At 33.9% G+C, this 16,162-nt stretch overlaps 1 protein-coding gene across 1 annotated transcript; it reads right to left on the bottom strand.

Moving 5' to 3' along the window:
- Window positions 1-1,117: 1,117 nt before the first annotated feature.
- LOC110920098 (serine carboxypeptidase-like 3) lies at window positions 1,118-3,920 on the bottom strand. The gene is made up of 9 exons (XM_022164334.2): window positions 3,917-3,920; window positions 3,718-3,791; window positions 3,500-3,622; window positions 1,947-2,049; window positions 1,832-1,869; window positions 1,640-1,741; window positions 1,455-1,541; window positions 1,292-1,366; window positions 1,118-1,201 (listed from the first exon to the last, which is right to left on the bottom strand). The coding sequence occupies exons 1-9, from the start codon at window positions 3,918-3,920 to the stop codon at window positions 1,118-1,120; spliced, it is 690 nt and encodes a 229-aa protein (XP_022020026.2).
- Window positions 3,921-16,162: the final 12,242 nt, after the last annotated feature.

Genomic DNA, 16,162 nt, shown 5'->3' with positions numbered 1-16,162 from the left:
CCTAACGGGCAACGACGGGCTTAGTTTCGACGCTCGTTAGGCCCGTACGCGCCTTACGGACGACGTCGACTAAATAATAAAAAAAATATTATTTAGTCGACGTCGTCCGTAAGGCGCGTACGGGCCTAACGAGCGTCGAAACTAAGTCCGTTTAACGACGGGCTTAGTTTCGACGCTCGTTAGGCCCGTACGCGCCTTACGGACGACGTCGACTAAATAATAAAAAAAAATATAAGAATTAAGTTCCATGTTCTAACGAGTGTCTCTGGAACATAACAGGTTCTGTGTGAATTTAAAGTTCAGAAGGCTTTATACGCTGCGTATTGACCAATACGCAGCGTATACAAAGTGTCAGTATACGATTCGTATAGGTCAATACGCAGCGTATTAGGAGTCACTGCATATAAGAATTAAGTTCCATGTTCTAACAGCTCCGGAACGGAGGATAAACTGGTTAAGGCGTTACGGTTCTAAATGAAAGGTCACGAGTTCGATTCATGCTAAGGGCCGGTTCTTTAAAGAAGACCCCCTTTTATACTGATTTTATATATATTTACACTTTGGTCCCTGGTGTTTCATTTTTTATAAAAATGGTCCCTGAAGTTTCATGAAATTACAAAAATGGTCCCTGATGTTTGATAATTTAGATAAATGGTCCCTGATGTTTCCAGGATTTACAATAATGGTCCCTTATGTTTCTGAAATTGACACAAAATGTTTCCAGGTATGAAGTGTCAAATTTTACCAAGTTTATATACGCTGCGTATTGGTCAATACGCAGCGTATAGAAACCTGGCAAAAATTTGACACTTCAAACCTACCAAAATGACCCCAAATGTGCATCAGTTTTGTATACGCTGCGTATTGGTCAATACGCAGCGTATAGAGACCTTGTTTTCTGTGCAATGATTGGTAATCAGGCACTGAGATCTATGGTTTATCTACGCTGCGTATTGGTTAATACGCAGCGTCTAGGGTTAACCTTATAGGCTGCGTATTGACCAATACGCAGCGTAGATAAACCCTAACTTTTGCTAGGGTTTGGTGTGCCAATAGGCACTTTAGTGTGCCAATAGGCACACTCATAATAGATCCCCAGTATTCAACATAGGCAGAGTTAATCACGCACCTGAGAAATGTTAAGAGCATGTTGTGCAGTGTCGGTGTTAGCCCAAATTTGTATGGCCTCAAAAGCGTCCTCCTAATTAAAAAGTGCCAAAAAAAAAATGTGAGACTTTTCTTGGTTTTAATTCAAATCATGCAAAAATACTGAAGAGATAGTGTTTAATACCTGACAATATGGCAAGTCACTTGATTCCTCGCAAAACGGTTCCAATATGTTGTTGGTACTGATTTTATCTATGCACTGAAATTTTAAATATTAGACAACATCGCAATATCGCATCATGTTCACTAAGCGCACGTGTTTTAGTTTTGATAATTTAAATACTCACTTGTTTATATCTTTGAAGACTATGCGCACATAGTGGGTTCGCTGTATCAATGTTTACATAATTACCACGACAATGTCTAATTGCTGACTGCAAAATATAAAAATAAATAAATAAATACACTGTTATACGAAAAACCTAATGCTAGTAAGCTATTTATAACTTGTTTAGCGTGAATTAAGAAATACCTCATAAATATCATTTGATATTAGCGCCATACGATGAGAGTATTCAAGCCTAGAATTGAAGTCCATGAATTTATCAGTGAGAGGACTGCCAAGAATGTACCCCTGTATCCCCATGAAAGAAATTTTAGCGTATAGATATTGAGCTTTAGAGATCTTTATGGCATTTCAAAGTTTTTTAGTTTGATCATTTACTTGAATATTTAGTGTCGGTTGCTCCCCGCGTTCATTGCCTGTAAATACGACAATGATCAGAACACAACGCATCATCTGATGAAATGTTAAGGAAATAAACAAGTTATAAACTCACCTTCATATACTTTCATGGTGATGATGGGGGTGACAAGACCCATGTAAGATATCCCTCCTATGTAAAGTGGATTCTTCAAAAACTTTGGGTGGCCACTGAGAAACTATTCATCAATTAAACAAAACAAATCAAATTAATAATTAGAGGATAATGTAAATTCATCACCAACACCATGTTTTCCGGACGACATGAGCGGCTCTTTAGGTCTGCGGGGAGGACTTCCGCACAAGGCCTGATTTTTCTAGGGGCACGAGATTTTTAAAAAAATTAGATATGTATATATATATATATATATATATATATATATTATTTAAAAAAAATTGTACACACATAACAAATCCAATATAGAGGCCCATTATCAAAAGATTTGTATTTTTTTATAATTTACCCAACTTAACAATAGGTTTATTGGGCCTAATCCAATACTAAAATGATTAAAAAAAAAGAAATACGCAGTAGGAAACTGGACGGACGAACGGTAGCAGGAAAATCGAACGATGATTCCGAAATACGCAGTAGGAAACTGGCGATTTAGTGAAACACGTTGAAGATCAGGTGAATTTCCGATTGAACTTTGATATATTGAAAGTTTGATTCTGAATTTCTAATGATTGATGAACTTTGATATGTTGTTTCATTTACAGTTGAAGAGAATTTCATAGTAAATTATTTCTTATATATTGTTGATCAAGCTATAGCTTCTTTAGAGAAACGATTTGACCAATTCAAATGGTATGAGGGGTTATTTGGCTTTTTGTTTCCACAAAAGTTAAGGAATATTAAAGATGAAGATCTTAAGTTGTCTTGTTATCGTCTTGAAGATGCACTCAAGTTTGAAGGGAGTTCAGATATTGATGCGGCGAGGCTATATATGGAGCTTAATTTATTTCGTGCATCACTAACCAATAAATATAGCGACCCTGTAGATGTTTTGGAGCATATGAAAGAAGATGATTATTTCCCAGAAGCATGCATTGCATATAGAATATTGTTAACTATTCCAGTTACTGTGGCATCTGCAGAAAGAAGTTTTTCAAAGTTGAAGTTGTTAAAATCTTACTTACGATCTATAATGTCTCAAGATAGACTTAGTGAGTTGGCGATGATAGCGCTATCAAGAACGAAGTCTTAGATAATATAAATTGTGAAGAGTTGATCCAACAATTTGCTATGAAGAACGCAAGGAGGGCTGCACGAATCACTTGTTAGCTATTAACTTATTATTTATTACGGTGTGTAACTCATTAGAATACTATGATTTTGTCATTATCGTAATTGCATTGTTTATCAAATACTACAATTTTTGTCATTTTTCGTAACTATGTTGTTTACCGTTAAGGCATATGGGCCCATTTTTCGAGCTCGAACAGGGTACGTGAATTCTCAGAGACGCCACTCCCGGATGATGCCCACTTTCACAGAGGAATTTTCGACGAATACGTCCATCATAATTAAAACTTGTTTAATTGGGATTTTTGACGAATGTGTCCATCATAATTAAAGCCCCTTTTGTTTCTAGTGTTAGCGTTAATATGAGTTTATTTCTACTGTACCTTTTTCACAAAATCATGAGCAAGGTCAGCTACAATGCTATCGCTGCTAACCCATGCCTCTTTTGTTTTAGCATAGGAAAATCCAGTGCCAGCAGGAATATCCACAAAAATGATACTAGCCATCTACAATAATAGTTAATTAACAACAACAAAATAAAGTCTTTATTAAATCCAAACTTTGATATATAAATGATGTAAAATAAAAGGATTATACCAACCTTTGTCCATGAGTTTTCATTCAATACTAATGTGGCATTTGTGGTGCCATTATCAGCGTTAATGCTAAGGGGGCCTAAACCATGGCACAAAAATAGTTGCAATATTAGTTACTGTTTAAATTAAAGAACTAACTAAGATAATTTAACTAATGAATCAGTTTTAGTTAGGAAGAATATAAGGATAACTTAGTGTACATACCCATTTCATATAAGAAGGCAAGTAACGCAGATGACCCTGGGCCACCCGGGATATAACATATAAGTGGGTCTTCTTCTGGATTGTTTTGTGACTCAACAAAATAATAAAATAACTGCACTTCTTCATTCTTCCCTACTCCAACATACCTTCAATTCGACACATAAAACACAAACATTAATTAGAAAATTTATATGAACAATTTTTTTCGTTATATGAGTGATTTAAAGGAAAACTGAATGACTTCATGGGTTGTTGATGGCTTGATTATTCAATAAAATAAAATCGATGGATGGTAGAATAATGCATACATACCCGGTTTCAAGTTTAAATGGAACATCACCAGAATATCCGGGAAGGTTTTTGATGATTGATTGTGAATGTGATAAGGTTATGAAGTAGGATTGAAGTGTTAGAAGAAGAATAAAAAGAAAGAAAGGCATCAAGTTTTCTCCACTCCACTTCATTATGGTAATTAATCACCTTATAAAGGTTATAATACATTGAAGGTTATTTCTTATGGCTTTGAAGGGTGTTTATATAGTTGATCTCCTTGGCACCTATTTGGCATGTTCATATTTAAAAATTTTGCCATGTGCACCACATGTACAGGTCTTCCATATGAGCAAATAAATATTTTTGTGATAAGGTACTTAGATATCTCTGCAAGTCTTGGTGTGAACTTCCATAAACTCTATACTTAAAGGGCCGCTTGCTTCAATCTATATACTTTCAACTTGCGTGAATACACACACATATATTTATTATATATATAGAGGTAAGTTAATGTACAAAGTATCTCTAACATACAAGGTTTAAAAAATAATTACGCATTACCGAAATCAAAATTACGCAACCTATTAAAATATATTTTACATAATTTAAACCTTTTCCGCTACTAGAAAACTGGGCAACCGAGACCAAAATTTACAACCCAAATACAAAGTTGCAAAATTAGAGACCGTTTTCTGACTAAAACTCTCTAGGTAGAAAATATATCAAAAAAATCATTAGTAGTAACAAAAATGTTAGATTATAAATTACGGTTGCAAAATGGTAGAAAATATGTAAAATAAATTACGTTTTCCGACAGGTCAGTTTGCGACGGTCACAAAGGTTGCAATATATGTAAAATCTTAACCAAGCGGCAGGGATATTAGGTAATTTTAGCGCCCAACCATTTTACCTAAAATTTAGACGGCGATATCACATTCAGGGCTCTGATCGAATTTTTCTCCCCCAAAATCTCCCAAGTCATCACCTCCGCTCCACCATCACAGCCGGTGATCTCGTCTCAATAGCTTTAAAATTCTAATCACCCCCAAAAGTAGCAATTGTTCGACGATCATTGTTCTATTCCTGTGCTTTTGGACCTGTGACAACGTCCTGTTGTTCTTACTCCGTGGTGAATAAAACACTAGTTTTCCAGAATGTGACAACATTTTGTTCTTGTTCCTAACCACTGGCTGCCTTCTAATCACCGGTTATTCTTTCGGTTTCAGAACTCTCAGAGTACATCAGCTAGTTTACTTGATGGAGGTGAGTGAAAAGCTTAATTGATCACTAGCTATGTGTATATAATTGTTGATGTGATGATGCTATGGATTAAGGATATCCTGAAAAAAGTTATTTCTAGTTGAAAGTGTTCAGATTCTTATCGATTAAATTGATGTCACTATTGTCTTTGGAATCATTTATCAAATCCATGTGTGAGCTTACACAGTTAGGGATCATTTCTTAAAGGTCATCAATAGTCAGAGCTAGTTGTGATTGTTGTAAGAAATAGTTTATAAAAAGTGTGAAGTTTGAGTATTGGAGCTTCGATAAAAATGTTTGAGCAACTAAAAATAGATATTGAAGTCACTTGGATAGCTAAAAATTTACGCGCCATGCAGGAGGGCAATTACGCCATGGCCAGTGACTACAATAAATGCATCCTAGCATTGTCAATGAGTACAATCAATACTTCCTAACATACCAGGAAATCCAAGTCTCTCTTCATGGAATGCATAAAGCTTTTCGACATCCTTTTTCGTTGGCGTATGTAAATAAACCTTGCTATACATGTTCACAATACGTTTGGTAAATTCATACAAACACTCCCGACTCATTCTCTCGGACATCCTTAAATATTCAGTCACTAGCAGTGCCATACACTAATTGACGAAGTGCCGAAATGCATTTTTAAAACGTAGTAAAACCCCTTCTCCCTCTAACATCATAGAGCAATTAGAAAAAGTCATCATAATTAGCCAAATCATTGGCAATACGTACAAAAAATCGCCGAATCATTCGAACTGACGCCTAAATTGTTCGTCAGTGTATACACAATTTTCAGCTAAATAGTCACCAACCAAATATTCATGAGTACCTTAAATAAATGTTAAAAACTACGTTTAATAAATTATTCAAAGCAATCCTAAAAATAAATAACAAAACTTTCAAAATAAAAATTGTATAGAAATAATATACCTTCACGGTCTCTACTTAACGCGGCGGCCCTCGTTCTTGGCTGTGACGTTTCTTCGTCTTCACCATCTTCTTCCATCTCTGCAACAATTTTAGCCGTCTCAAGCATCATGCTAAGAAAAAAATTACCATCATTTTCCTCGTCCGATGAAGAACTCATGGCGATTATTTTTTAAAAGGTATAGATGAATGTGAGAGAAAAAAATATAAAAGATGGAGAGTGGCGAGTTTTTTAAAAAATATAGTTGAATGGGAGAGAAGGAAATATAAAAAATGAAGAGTGTGGTGAATTTTGGGAATAAAATGACGGTTATATAATGTTTAAAATTAAAAAAAATTGGCTTTTTTGTATTGAAATTAGCCGTTAATCAACGGCATGATTTTTGAATTCAACATCGGGATGATCGGGAATAATTCCCCGATTAAACCAATTGAATAAGCGTCTCAAAAAGAATGAGGTCTAGCGCCCCATCGAGAAAGAGCAATAGAACAAGTGGTGTTTTCCGTTGGGGTCGCCAGCCACATCATCCCCCGAACCCCCTTCCCGAACCACAGCCAGGCGTCTTAGTGTTCTAGGAAGGGAGTGTGGAGTGTGCAACTGTTCTGCAACCAAATCAGATACTTGTCCTTTAGTTGAGAAAACATGATATGAAAAGTGAATTGAATTTGTAATTTATTACATAGGTTCCATGACTATGTTGGACGGTCGGTACATATTATCATTATGGTTTTAATGCCACAAAAAGATGAAGCTAAATCACTGGTATTGTGTTAGCTCAGGTTTCTATCATTATCATGATTTATGACAATGTAAATTCGCTTGTTTTGTCCTCTAGTTTTTGTCAAACTCGTCTTTGCTAAATGTTGTAAATATGCTAATTTTTTCTTATCATTTCGTAAACATGTAAATATTGGTGTTGATCCTTTTGTATGATGTGTTTTTTGTCTATAAGCGTTTACTTAATTTCGTGTTTCGTTGGTTTATAGTAAGAAATTATGTGAAGTAACTTTAATTTTTGTGAATGGACACCGGAATGGATTATCAATAGAAGTTTTGATTTATGGATTTCCTATTAGATAGTATCCTTTGGTGGATTTAGTAGGAAGCTTTAAGACATTTGATTTGAAACCTAGCACATTTACATGCTAAATTACATTTGGTAAACCTAAAACATGTATAATAGCTTAAAGGATGCTTTGATGCGTGTTATAACACTTGGTCTTTCTCCTAAATCAACCATAGTGGTAAAGGTGAACAACATTATCTTTTTTGTTTATTGTTACACTATTTTGAATTTTTCTAGTGCTTCATTTATTATTTAGGTGATGATTCAAAATCCTGAAGGTGCTATAAGATTGATACATCAATTGCTTGTTGATCAGTTCGGTTTAAACATAATGGAAAACAGGAAACATACCTTTAATTACATTAGACAAGCCAGCAGAGAATCCAGATGAAGCCGCAACAATAGAGTTTGACATGATTGTCAGAGTGATCTGGTTCTTCCTTAGGGTGCAATCTAATGATGGTGATGAGAAAACCGATAAAGTGTAATCGGCTATGGAGAGGAGGCGATTTGATGTTATGAGTAATTAGGTTATCTTGAAGTCTAACCTTTTAACCTCTACATTAGTCTCCTTATATATGCAGCCAAGAGGAAACCCTAATTAGTTAATAAGTGTAATATAGCCTATCAACAATTACCAACTAATTATTTAATAGGTTGTTATATATTTTGATCTATATAATATAAATGAATATAATGGCTACAAGATTATATATGATGATGATAATATATTTAATCCTACATTCTCCCACTTAGCCGAGTAATCATTTACTATGAGTATTAGATAAGCCTGATCAGGAGTTAACACTCATTTTTGCCTTAAACCAAGAACTATAGCAGAGAAATACAACCGTTGAATCATCATTCGACTCAGGACCCCATTAGTCATACTGTAGCCTCAATTTAAAACCTAATCGTTATGATCAAAATACGCATAAGCCCTTTGTTTGATTTGTAACTTTATTTGTCTATATGCCATTATACCAGCTTGACATATTCTTAGAGACATACAAAATCAAACTGATGAGGAAAATTAACTAATAGTTAGTCATTCATAGTACGATATGCAGTTGCGCACGACCATCAATTAAAACTCGTTTCTTTTATATAAGACTTATGGGTAATAGCCCTTCAGTTATAGGATCCTTAGGCATATCATGAATGTATTCGATACAAAGATTTAGTTTCCTCAATTCGTTCATAAACAAATAGTTAATTGTGTATCGAAATTTAATGCGACACCTCTCGAGCTGTAACTGTTCAAGGAGACATATAAGTCTTCAATATATTAATTATATAGAGTTAATAAACTTATGAATCCACTGGTAAATTTTCAACAACATTTAGTGACTATATGATGTCGTTATAACTTAGGTTGTTGATATCAGTCCACTATGACTCCTCCATGAGATAGGTTTTGTCTGCTGACATAAAGATATACCCGAAATTACATTTTGTCATCTTTTAATGTCACAAAGTTAGAGTAATCAACCGATATGATTTCTCACTTCTTCTTTAAGTTATAGCCTCTCGTTTCTTTAAAGATATTGTAATACTCCATTAGATGGTTCACATTAATCTAGACATATATAGTGTGTTGCAATGTGATTAATATCTAAACGAGTATAGACTTGAACTTACATAAGGCTTCTAATTAATGAAGCGTAAGGAAGTAATCTCATTTATCCTATTATCCTCTAAAGGAGAGCAGTATTGTTTGTTACATGTGTGAGGACCCCTTTAAGGTAAAACTTATGGAACGGAACTAATGTCCCATTGGGTCTATCTTAGTATGTTATGATATCTATTACATAAGAGATATCTCTGAGATCTATTATATCAAAGTTTGTGTTAACAATGCTTTGACTTATGTAATATATACTTGTCAAGAGAATATTATCTATATAGACAAGTTTATTTTAGTTGCTCCCACTCATTTTGAGGTAGGTACATTAATCTACTTGGTCCTTGATGAAAATAATTACGTTAAGTTTTCATCACATTATGATGTTTGTATTAACCCATACATGGATTTTATTGGCTTATAGACAAACTGTTCTTTAACCTTAAGTTTAGAACTTTCAGGTTGCTTTATGAACATGTAAATGTGTCATCCAATTGTTAGGGAAAATTGTTTTAATGTTCATCTAATGCAGCTCAAAACTATTATAAGCTACTAGAACAGTGATTATCCTCAAAGAAATCTTTGATAATTTATCTCTTCCTAAGTATAACCTTTGACAATCAATCATGCTTCTTAGTGTCTTAATGTTTATAATAGGATTTGGTTTGGTTATGAACACTCTTAGGTAATTTAATCAAATCCCAAACGTTACACGAACACATAAAATCAGTTTTACTAGAAAACTATTTTATTCCATTTAGAAGATTGATTGACACTAATGGCTTATTTAGAAGAGATAGGATCATCAAAGTTAGTAGGTTTTTAAACCTAGATGACCTCCTGAGTTGATTATTGGGTTTGTTAGAAGTTTCAGTTTTATAGATTAGCTCTTGGTTAGGTTGCTATCGTTTTCAGGATTCTAAGTTTGTAAGAGTTGGTGCAGTATGGTGTACAAGAGGTGTAATTAGAGTTAAATTCGGAGTGAAGTTTAATGACACTCTTCCCCCCGCCTCTTGTATTCCTTACAAGTCATGATAAGGACTTTGACTGCTCTCACTGACCTTAGAAATCTTTAGGAACACAGCATGCTTAGGGTCAATATTTAACGACCAACAAATTCTAATAGAGAAAAACAAATTAATGACGTCAGTCGTTGTAGTTTCTCTTGTTAAGGATATTAAGACATTCACGTTTGTAATGCACACTCAACATGGCTTTTATAATACTTGAGCAATAAATAGATGTATCAAATCAGCTTTGGCCAGAAGTGATACATCAGAAGCTCACCCAAGTTAAGACATTTTGGTTTTGTAAAACATTATCTGATTCTTATTAATTAACTAAGTATTTACAAAAACCAAATATTTAATAGCTAAGTTTTAGTTCACAATAACAGCTTAATAAAGTAATGAGATTTCGAGTGAGTGACTTATGAGATTTCGAGTGAGGTCTCGACTAGGATCTCGAGTTATAATGAGATTTTGAGTGAGATCCCGACTCAGTTATGAGATCTCGAGTGAGGTTTCGAGTAGGATTTCGACTCATTATAAGGTTTCGAGTCGCAACAAACTGATTGCGAGTCACTAATGCCATGAGTCGCAACAACCTAATTGCGAGTCACTAATGGCAGTCGCAACCTCACTCAAAACCTCGGTTTCGAGTGATGGAGATTGATGCCTTAAGGAGATTTCGACTTCGTTATGGGTTTCGAGTCGCAACTACTTGATTGCGAGTCGAAATCAGTCGCAATCTCAGTTGTCCTCATATTTTAGTGAGATTTCGAGTCGGAATCTCAGTCGGAACCTTAGTCGAAACCACCTAATTTCGAAACCTATTCTCTAAGTCTCCAAATCTCCTAATTATGACAGCTGATTGTGATGAGTTTGAAATTCTAATTTTAAGGGATTTGGTATATTTTGTTTCCTATTTTAAAAGATATTTTATATGTATCCAATGATTTCGAAAATTAAATCTAATAACATTAAAAGATTTTTCGAAATCTTAAGGGATAAAAATTAATCAAATACAGGAAAAACACCTTCTAATCCTTAATTCATTCCAAAATAAAGGAATTTATTCGAATTTCACTAAGAACATGAAGAACCCTAATATAATAAAATCAAAATTCTGGAACCCGAAACGTGGAAAATTAGCTCTTTGTACAGATTTCGGAACATAAGTTTTACCCATTTGATTTCAAGACATTCATAAACCATTCTTTTTCCAGATCTTCGAGAATCAGTGATTTCGAATTTTATTAGGTCTCAAAATAGGGATTCAAATTTTTATTAGGTTTTCAAAATTCTGTTTTCCAGATTTCAATCCCAGAATAATGGATATGAAAACAGAACTGATTTATCAACATATGCTCTGATACCACATGTTGATCAGTTCTGTTTAAACATAATGGAAAACATGAAACATACCTTTGATTACAGCAGACAGGCCAGCAGAGAATCCAGATGAAGCCGCAACAATAGAGTTTGACATGATTGTCAGAGTGATCTGGTTCCTCCTTAGGGTGCAATCTAATGATGGTGATGTGAAAACCGATAAAGGGTAATCGGCTATGGAAAAGGGGCGATTTGATGTTATGAGTAATTAGGTTATCTTGAAGTCTAACCTTTTAACCTCTACATTAGTCTCCTTATATATGCAACCAAGAGGAAACCCGAATTAGTTAATAAGGGTAATATAACCCATCAACAATTACCAACTAATTATTTAATAGGTTGTTATATATTTTGATCTATATAATGTAAATGATTATAATTGCTACAAGATTAAATATTATGATGATAATATATTTAATCCTACATTGCTAAGTCCTTGTGTATTATGAACTACGTTACAATCCCATGTATTACAGAAGTTGGTTAACGTAATGTTATATAATCTATACTTTATGTTTAAAAAAACATATGCATCTCCCGGTTAAATTAACTCGTGTATCATACATTATCCGAATGGAACAAAATATAATGTAATTTTGTTAATATATATCGTCAAATATATATTTAAAAGAGTAAACTGCCATTTTGGTCCCTGAGGTTTGGCGAGTTTTGCCACTTTAGTACAAATTTCAAACCTGTTGCCATTTTGGTCCCTTTGGTTTCGTTTTGTTGCCATTTTGGTCCAAATTTCAAATTTGACTAGATTTTTCAACTTAAAACCTGGTTATTTGTCTTTATCCTGAAGGGCATTTTGGTCATTTTAGGTTTATTATAACCTAATATTGATTAACACCATTAATATATAAACCCCACCATCACTGAAGATCCATCTTCTCAAACAATCACCACCAAATTAAACCTCCATCTTCTCAAACAATCACCACCACCACTAAAGATCCACCACCACCACCGACGCCCTCACCGTCTCCACCATCACCGTTGCCACCCCCGACACCCTCTCCTCCTCCACCTTCACCTCCTCCTGAATCTGATTTACTGTTCTTGGGAATCACCTCCGTCAATCACCACCACCACTGAAGATCCACCTCAGCTACACCGCCGCCTTCATCTCCAAAACCACCTCAGCTACGCCGTCGCCTTCATCTCCGCCGTCGATCTGACGGAACCCCTTCATCTCCGCGGTTTCTTCACTGCTGATTTAACAAGTTTGGTCGCCGATTTCATTGTCGCCGATTTTGAAGCCATAGGGTTAGGACAATTTGCTTTGGTGGTGGAATTTTGTGGCTGCTTTGAGTTATGTGAGGGTTTTGGGTTTGGGAGGGTTGGCGGCAGTGGGATGGTGGTGGTGGGGATGATGCGGTGGTGGGGGTGGTGGTGCTTGTTGTTGTTGTTCTGGCAGTGGCATTATTGTTGTTCTGGCAGTGGCATTATTATTTATTAAATTTGAGTTATAATAAATCTAAATGACCAAAATACTCTTGAGGATAAAGACAAAATAGGGGGGGATTAAGTTGCGAATCTAGCCAAATTTGAAACTTGGACCAAAATGGCAACAAAAACGAAACCAGAGGGCCCTAGATGCAAAAAGTTTGAGATTTGGACTAAGATGACAAAACTGGCCAAACCTTAGGGACTAAAATGGCAGTTTACTCTATTTAAATCTAAACATTTAAGTGGTAGTTATAAACCTTTTTAAGTTGAATTTTAAAACATTATTTCTTTCAACTGCGTGTTAACTATGATTTTTAATACCAACTACTTTTTGGTATTATTTAACGTATTGCATTTTAGCATTCTTACCATTCAACCAAATTAAATATTTGAATTCTTTACTATAAAAACAATTATTATCATTGTTTTTAGTTTTTTAATATTTTAACCAAAATAGTTTTGAATTTGGTAAAGCTTTTAAGTAAAAATTATAAGTTTATCTATAAATTTAATATTAGTTTCATATAGTTAATGATACAATAATTATATTTAATTAAAAAATAAGTATTCATAACTAATAACTAAGTAGAAATAGTAGATGACTACAATTGAAAATACATGTCCATCATGATTTTTCTTTTACAATATATTAAAGTTGATAGATTTTATATGATATTTAAACCATTATAATTTTATTAATTAAAAAACCCATGATACGTATTTAAATTGAAATATGTTAAAACCATATTAGGATACATAGTTTATTTAGTATTATTAAATTATTAAATAAATACAATGTAACACCCTAAATTTTCGTATGTAAATATAATATAATGCAGTGATGCTTAAATAATAGAAAATGATAAATATAGATTTTTGCCATGAGAAAAGTTAAGTAAATGATACTAAGTTCAAAACATATTTATGAAACTAAGTTAACCAAAAGAAAAGTGACCAAGTTAGTATGGGAAATAACAATATGAACACACTCTAAAAGATAAGGGGTTGAATGTGTAAACGTGGAATAAAGTTTGATAAAAAATGGTCAGTGTTTGGTGCTAGCTATGTGCGATCGAGAGACCAGGAGAAACCCTTCTCCTCAATCTAGCAAGGAAATCACCAAAATCAAGAGGCTTTAGGGCTGAATTTGCTATGCATAAGTTAGGAACTATGATCACCTAAGTGTTCTTGACATCAAGTAAGTTTAATTTCATGATTTGGTAATGTTTGATAAAATAGGTTATGTGTAATCCGTGATTATGTGTATGATTTAACATGAATGCTATGTGATATGAACTTACAGAGGTTGTATTATGTGCAATTTTGAATGTAGTGATAGCTTGGGGTAAAACCCACTTGTAATTGTATGAAAATGGATTTAAGTGTAGTTTGTGGAATGAATTGGGTAATGTTGATGTTAGATAAATGTTATAGAGTGTGTTTAGATGGGTAATTTGATATAAAACATGTGTAGTATGGTTTTTGATATTCATTATGGAAGAGTAGGTTAATTCTTGGGTGAATTACGGGAAAAATGTGCTTAAGGTACCTGTACTTTATGCTTTGTAGATAGTATGCACACCATATGTTCGATGAAATGCGTTAGAATGATTTAGTTGTATTTGACATGAATTCTTGATTTAATGATGATGTAAAATGAAAATGGATGTATGTTTAGATATGTAATGTCATGATGAATAAGTAAAAATGCATATGTGATGCAATGTATAGGAAAGCTAAAAGTGTGAAGTTATAACGTATAGGCACGAAGAAAGAAAAAGGCACAAGTCATTTGAAGTCGCAAGCATCGCAAGATCACGGTAAGTTCATATGAACTTAATTCTCCCTTCATGTTGATTTACGAATGTTAGTTTTGGTAATTGAATCCTAATGTAGAGTTGTATGATTGTTCATGGTAGAATTGTGATATGTTGTATATTGGGAAATGGATAGCAACTACAATAGTAACGGATGTCTAATGACCCGCTTCAAGTGGGTCAAAATGTTTGGAAAGAATGATGTCGTAATGGTTTAAGTAAGGACTTGTTGATAACAGGTTGAAATGACGAAAGTGTGTCAAAATATATTATGGTATGTATCGATCCATTACGGATGGGTCGAAAAGTTATATGTTGAATGTTTCCGAAAGGAGTATAGATGAGCATAAAGAAATTTATGCTATAATGAAAAGAATGATTTACAATAAGGATGTTAGCAAAATGATAAATTTTGTTAACGGGTCGAATATGAATAAGTAAATGAAAGGCCTTGAAATTTTGTTTCGTATATTGAACTAATGAATGCTTTGTGTTATGTATGATAGGTAAATCCCATATTTGATGACGGCGAGCTTGGAACGAAGACACCACACCTCATGCCCTCTTTGTGCTTCCGATTATGTTTTGTTAGTGTCAGACGGGTCAAAACTTTATTTTGGTTGTAAATGTAAACTAAATATTTAGGATTTTTCGTAAGTAAATTTAGGAACTTGTACTTTGTTATGGTAGTTCGGGTTAATACTTGTGATACTTTTGATGAATGTGTTTACTCGAACTATAGTAAAGGTCTTTTTGGTAAAAATGTAAGTGGTGAAATGAAATTTTCAAGTTTGGCGTTTTTCACATGTTGTTCTGACCTTAAGAATTTTAGGGTGCTACATACAATGTATTTTATTAAGTATTATCGTAAAAGACAAAAATATAATAATAAGTTTCTTTTTTTCTATATTACTCTAGTATGGATTATATATAAGATTGCGAAAAAGTAGGAAAAATTGCCATGTAATATTTAGTGGAATCATGTATTAGTATAGAAAAATAAAAAATATTTACATGTTCCTGTAATTGATAAGACAAATGTTACATCATAATTATTTTTTTTTTCTGAATTTATCTTTTTTTTTCATTCTTTATTTTTGATTTTTTTCCTACATTTTGCAATAAAAACATCATTCTTAATTTGTAGGAAAAAAATTTCAAACAAAAAAATCCCTTCTCCATTTCTCACGTTAAGGGTGTTTTATACAAGGTTTTCACGACTGGACCGGATGGGCTGGTCGGACTGGAACCGTAACCTACGCCGGTCCGAGTTAGGTGTTAGAGCCGTTTTGAAGGTGGTCGGCTGGTCTGACTGGTGACTGGAGGTCGAACCAGAGAATTGGTGTGATCAGATGACTGGAAACTAGAATAAGCGACTAATCAGAGTTTAAGCCTTCATATTCTCAGATCGGTCATCGGAGCTTAAG

The sequence above is a fragment of the Helianthus annuus genome, chromosome 16 (genome assembly GCF_002127325.2).
Source record: "Helianthus annuus cultivar XRQ/B chromosome 16, HanXRQr2.0-SUNRISE, whole genome shotgun sequence".
NCBI lineage: Eukaryota > Viridiplantae > Streptophyta > Magnoliopsida > Asterales > Asteraceae > Helianthus > Helianthus annuus.
The sequence above is the reverse complement of the archived record's forward strand: the minus strand, read 5'-3'. Positions and strand labels throughout refer to the sequence as shown.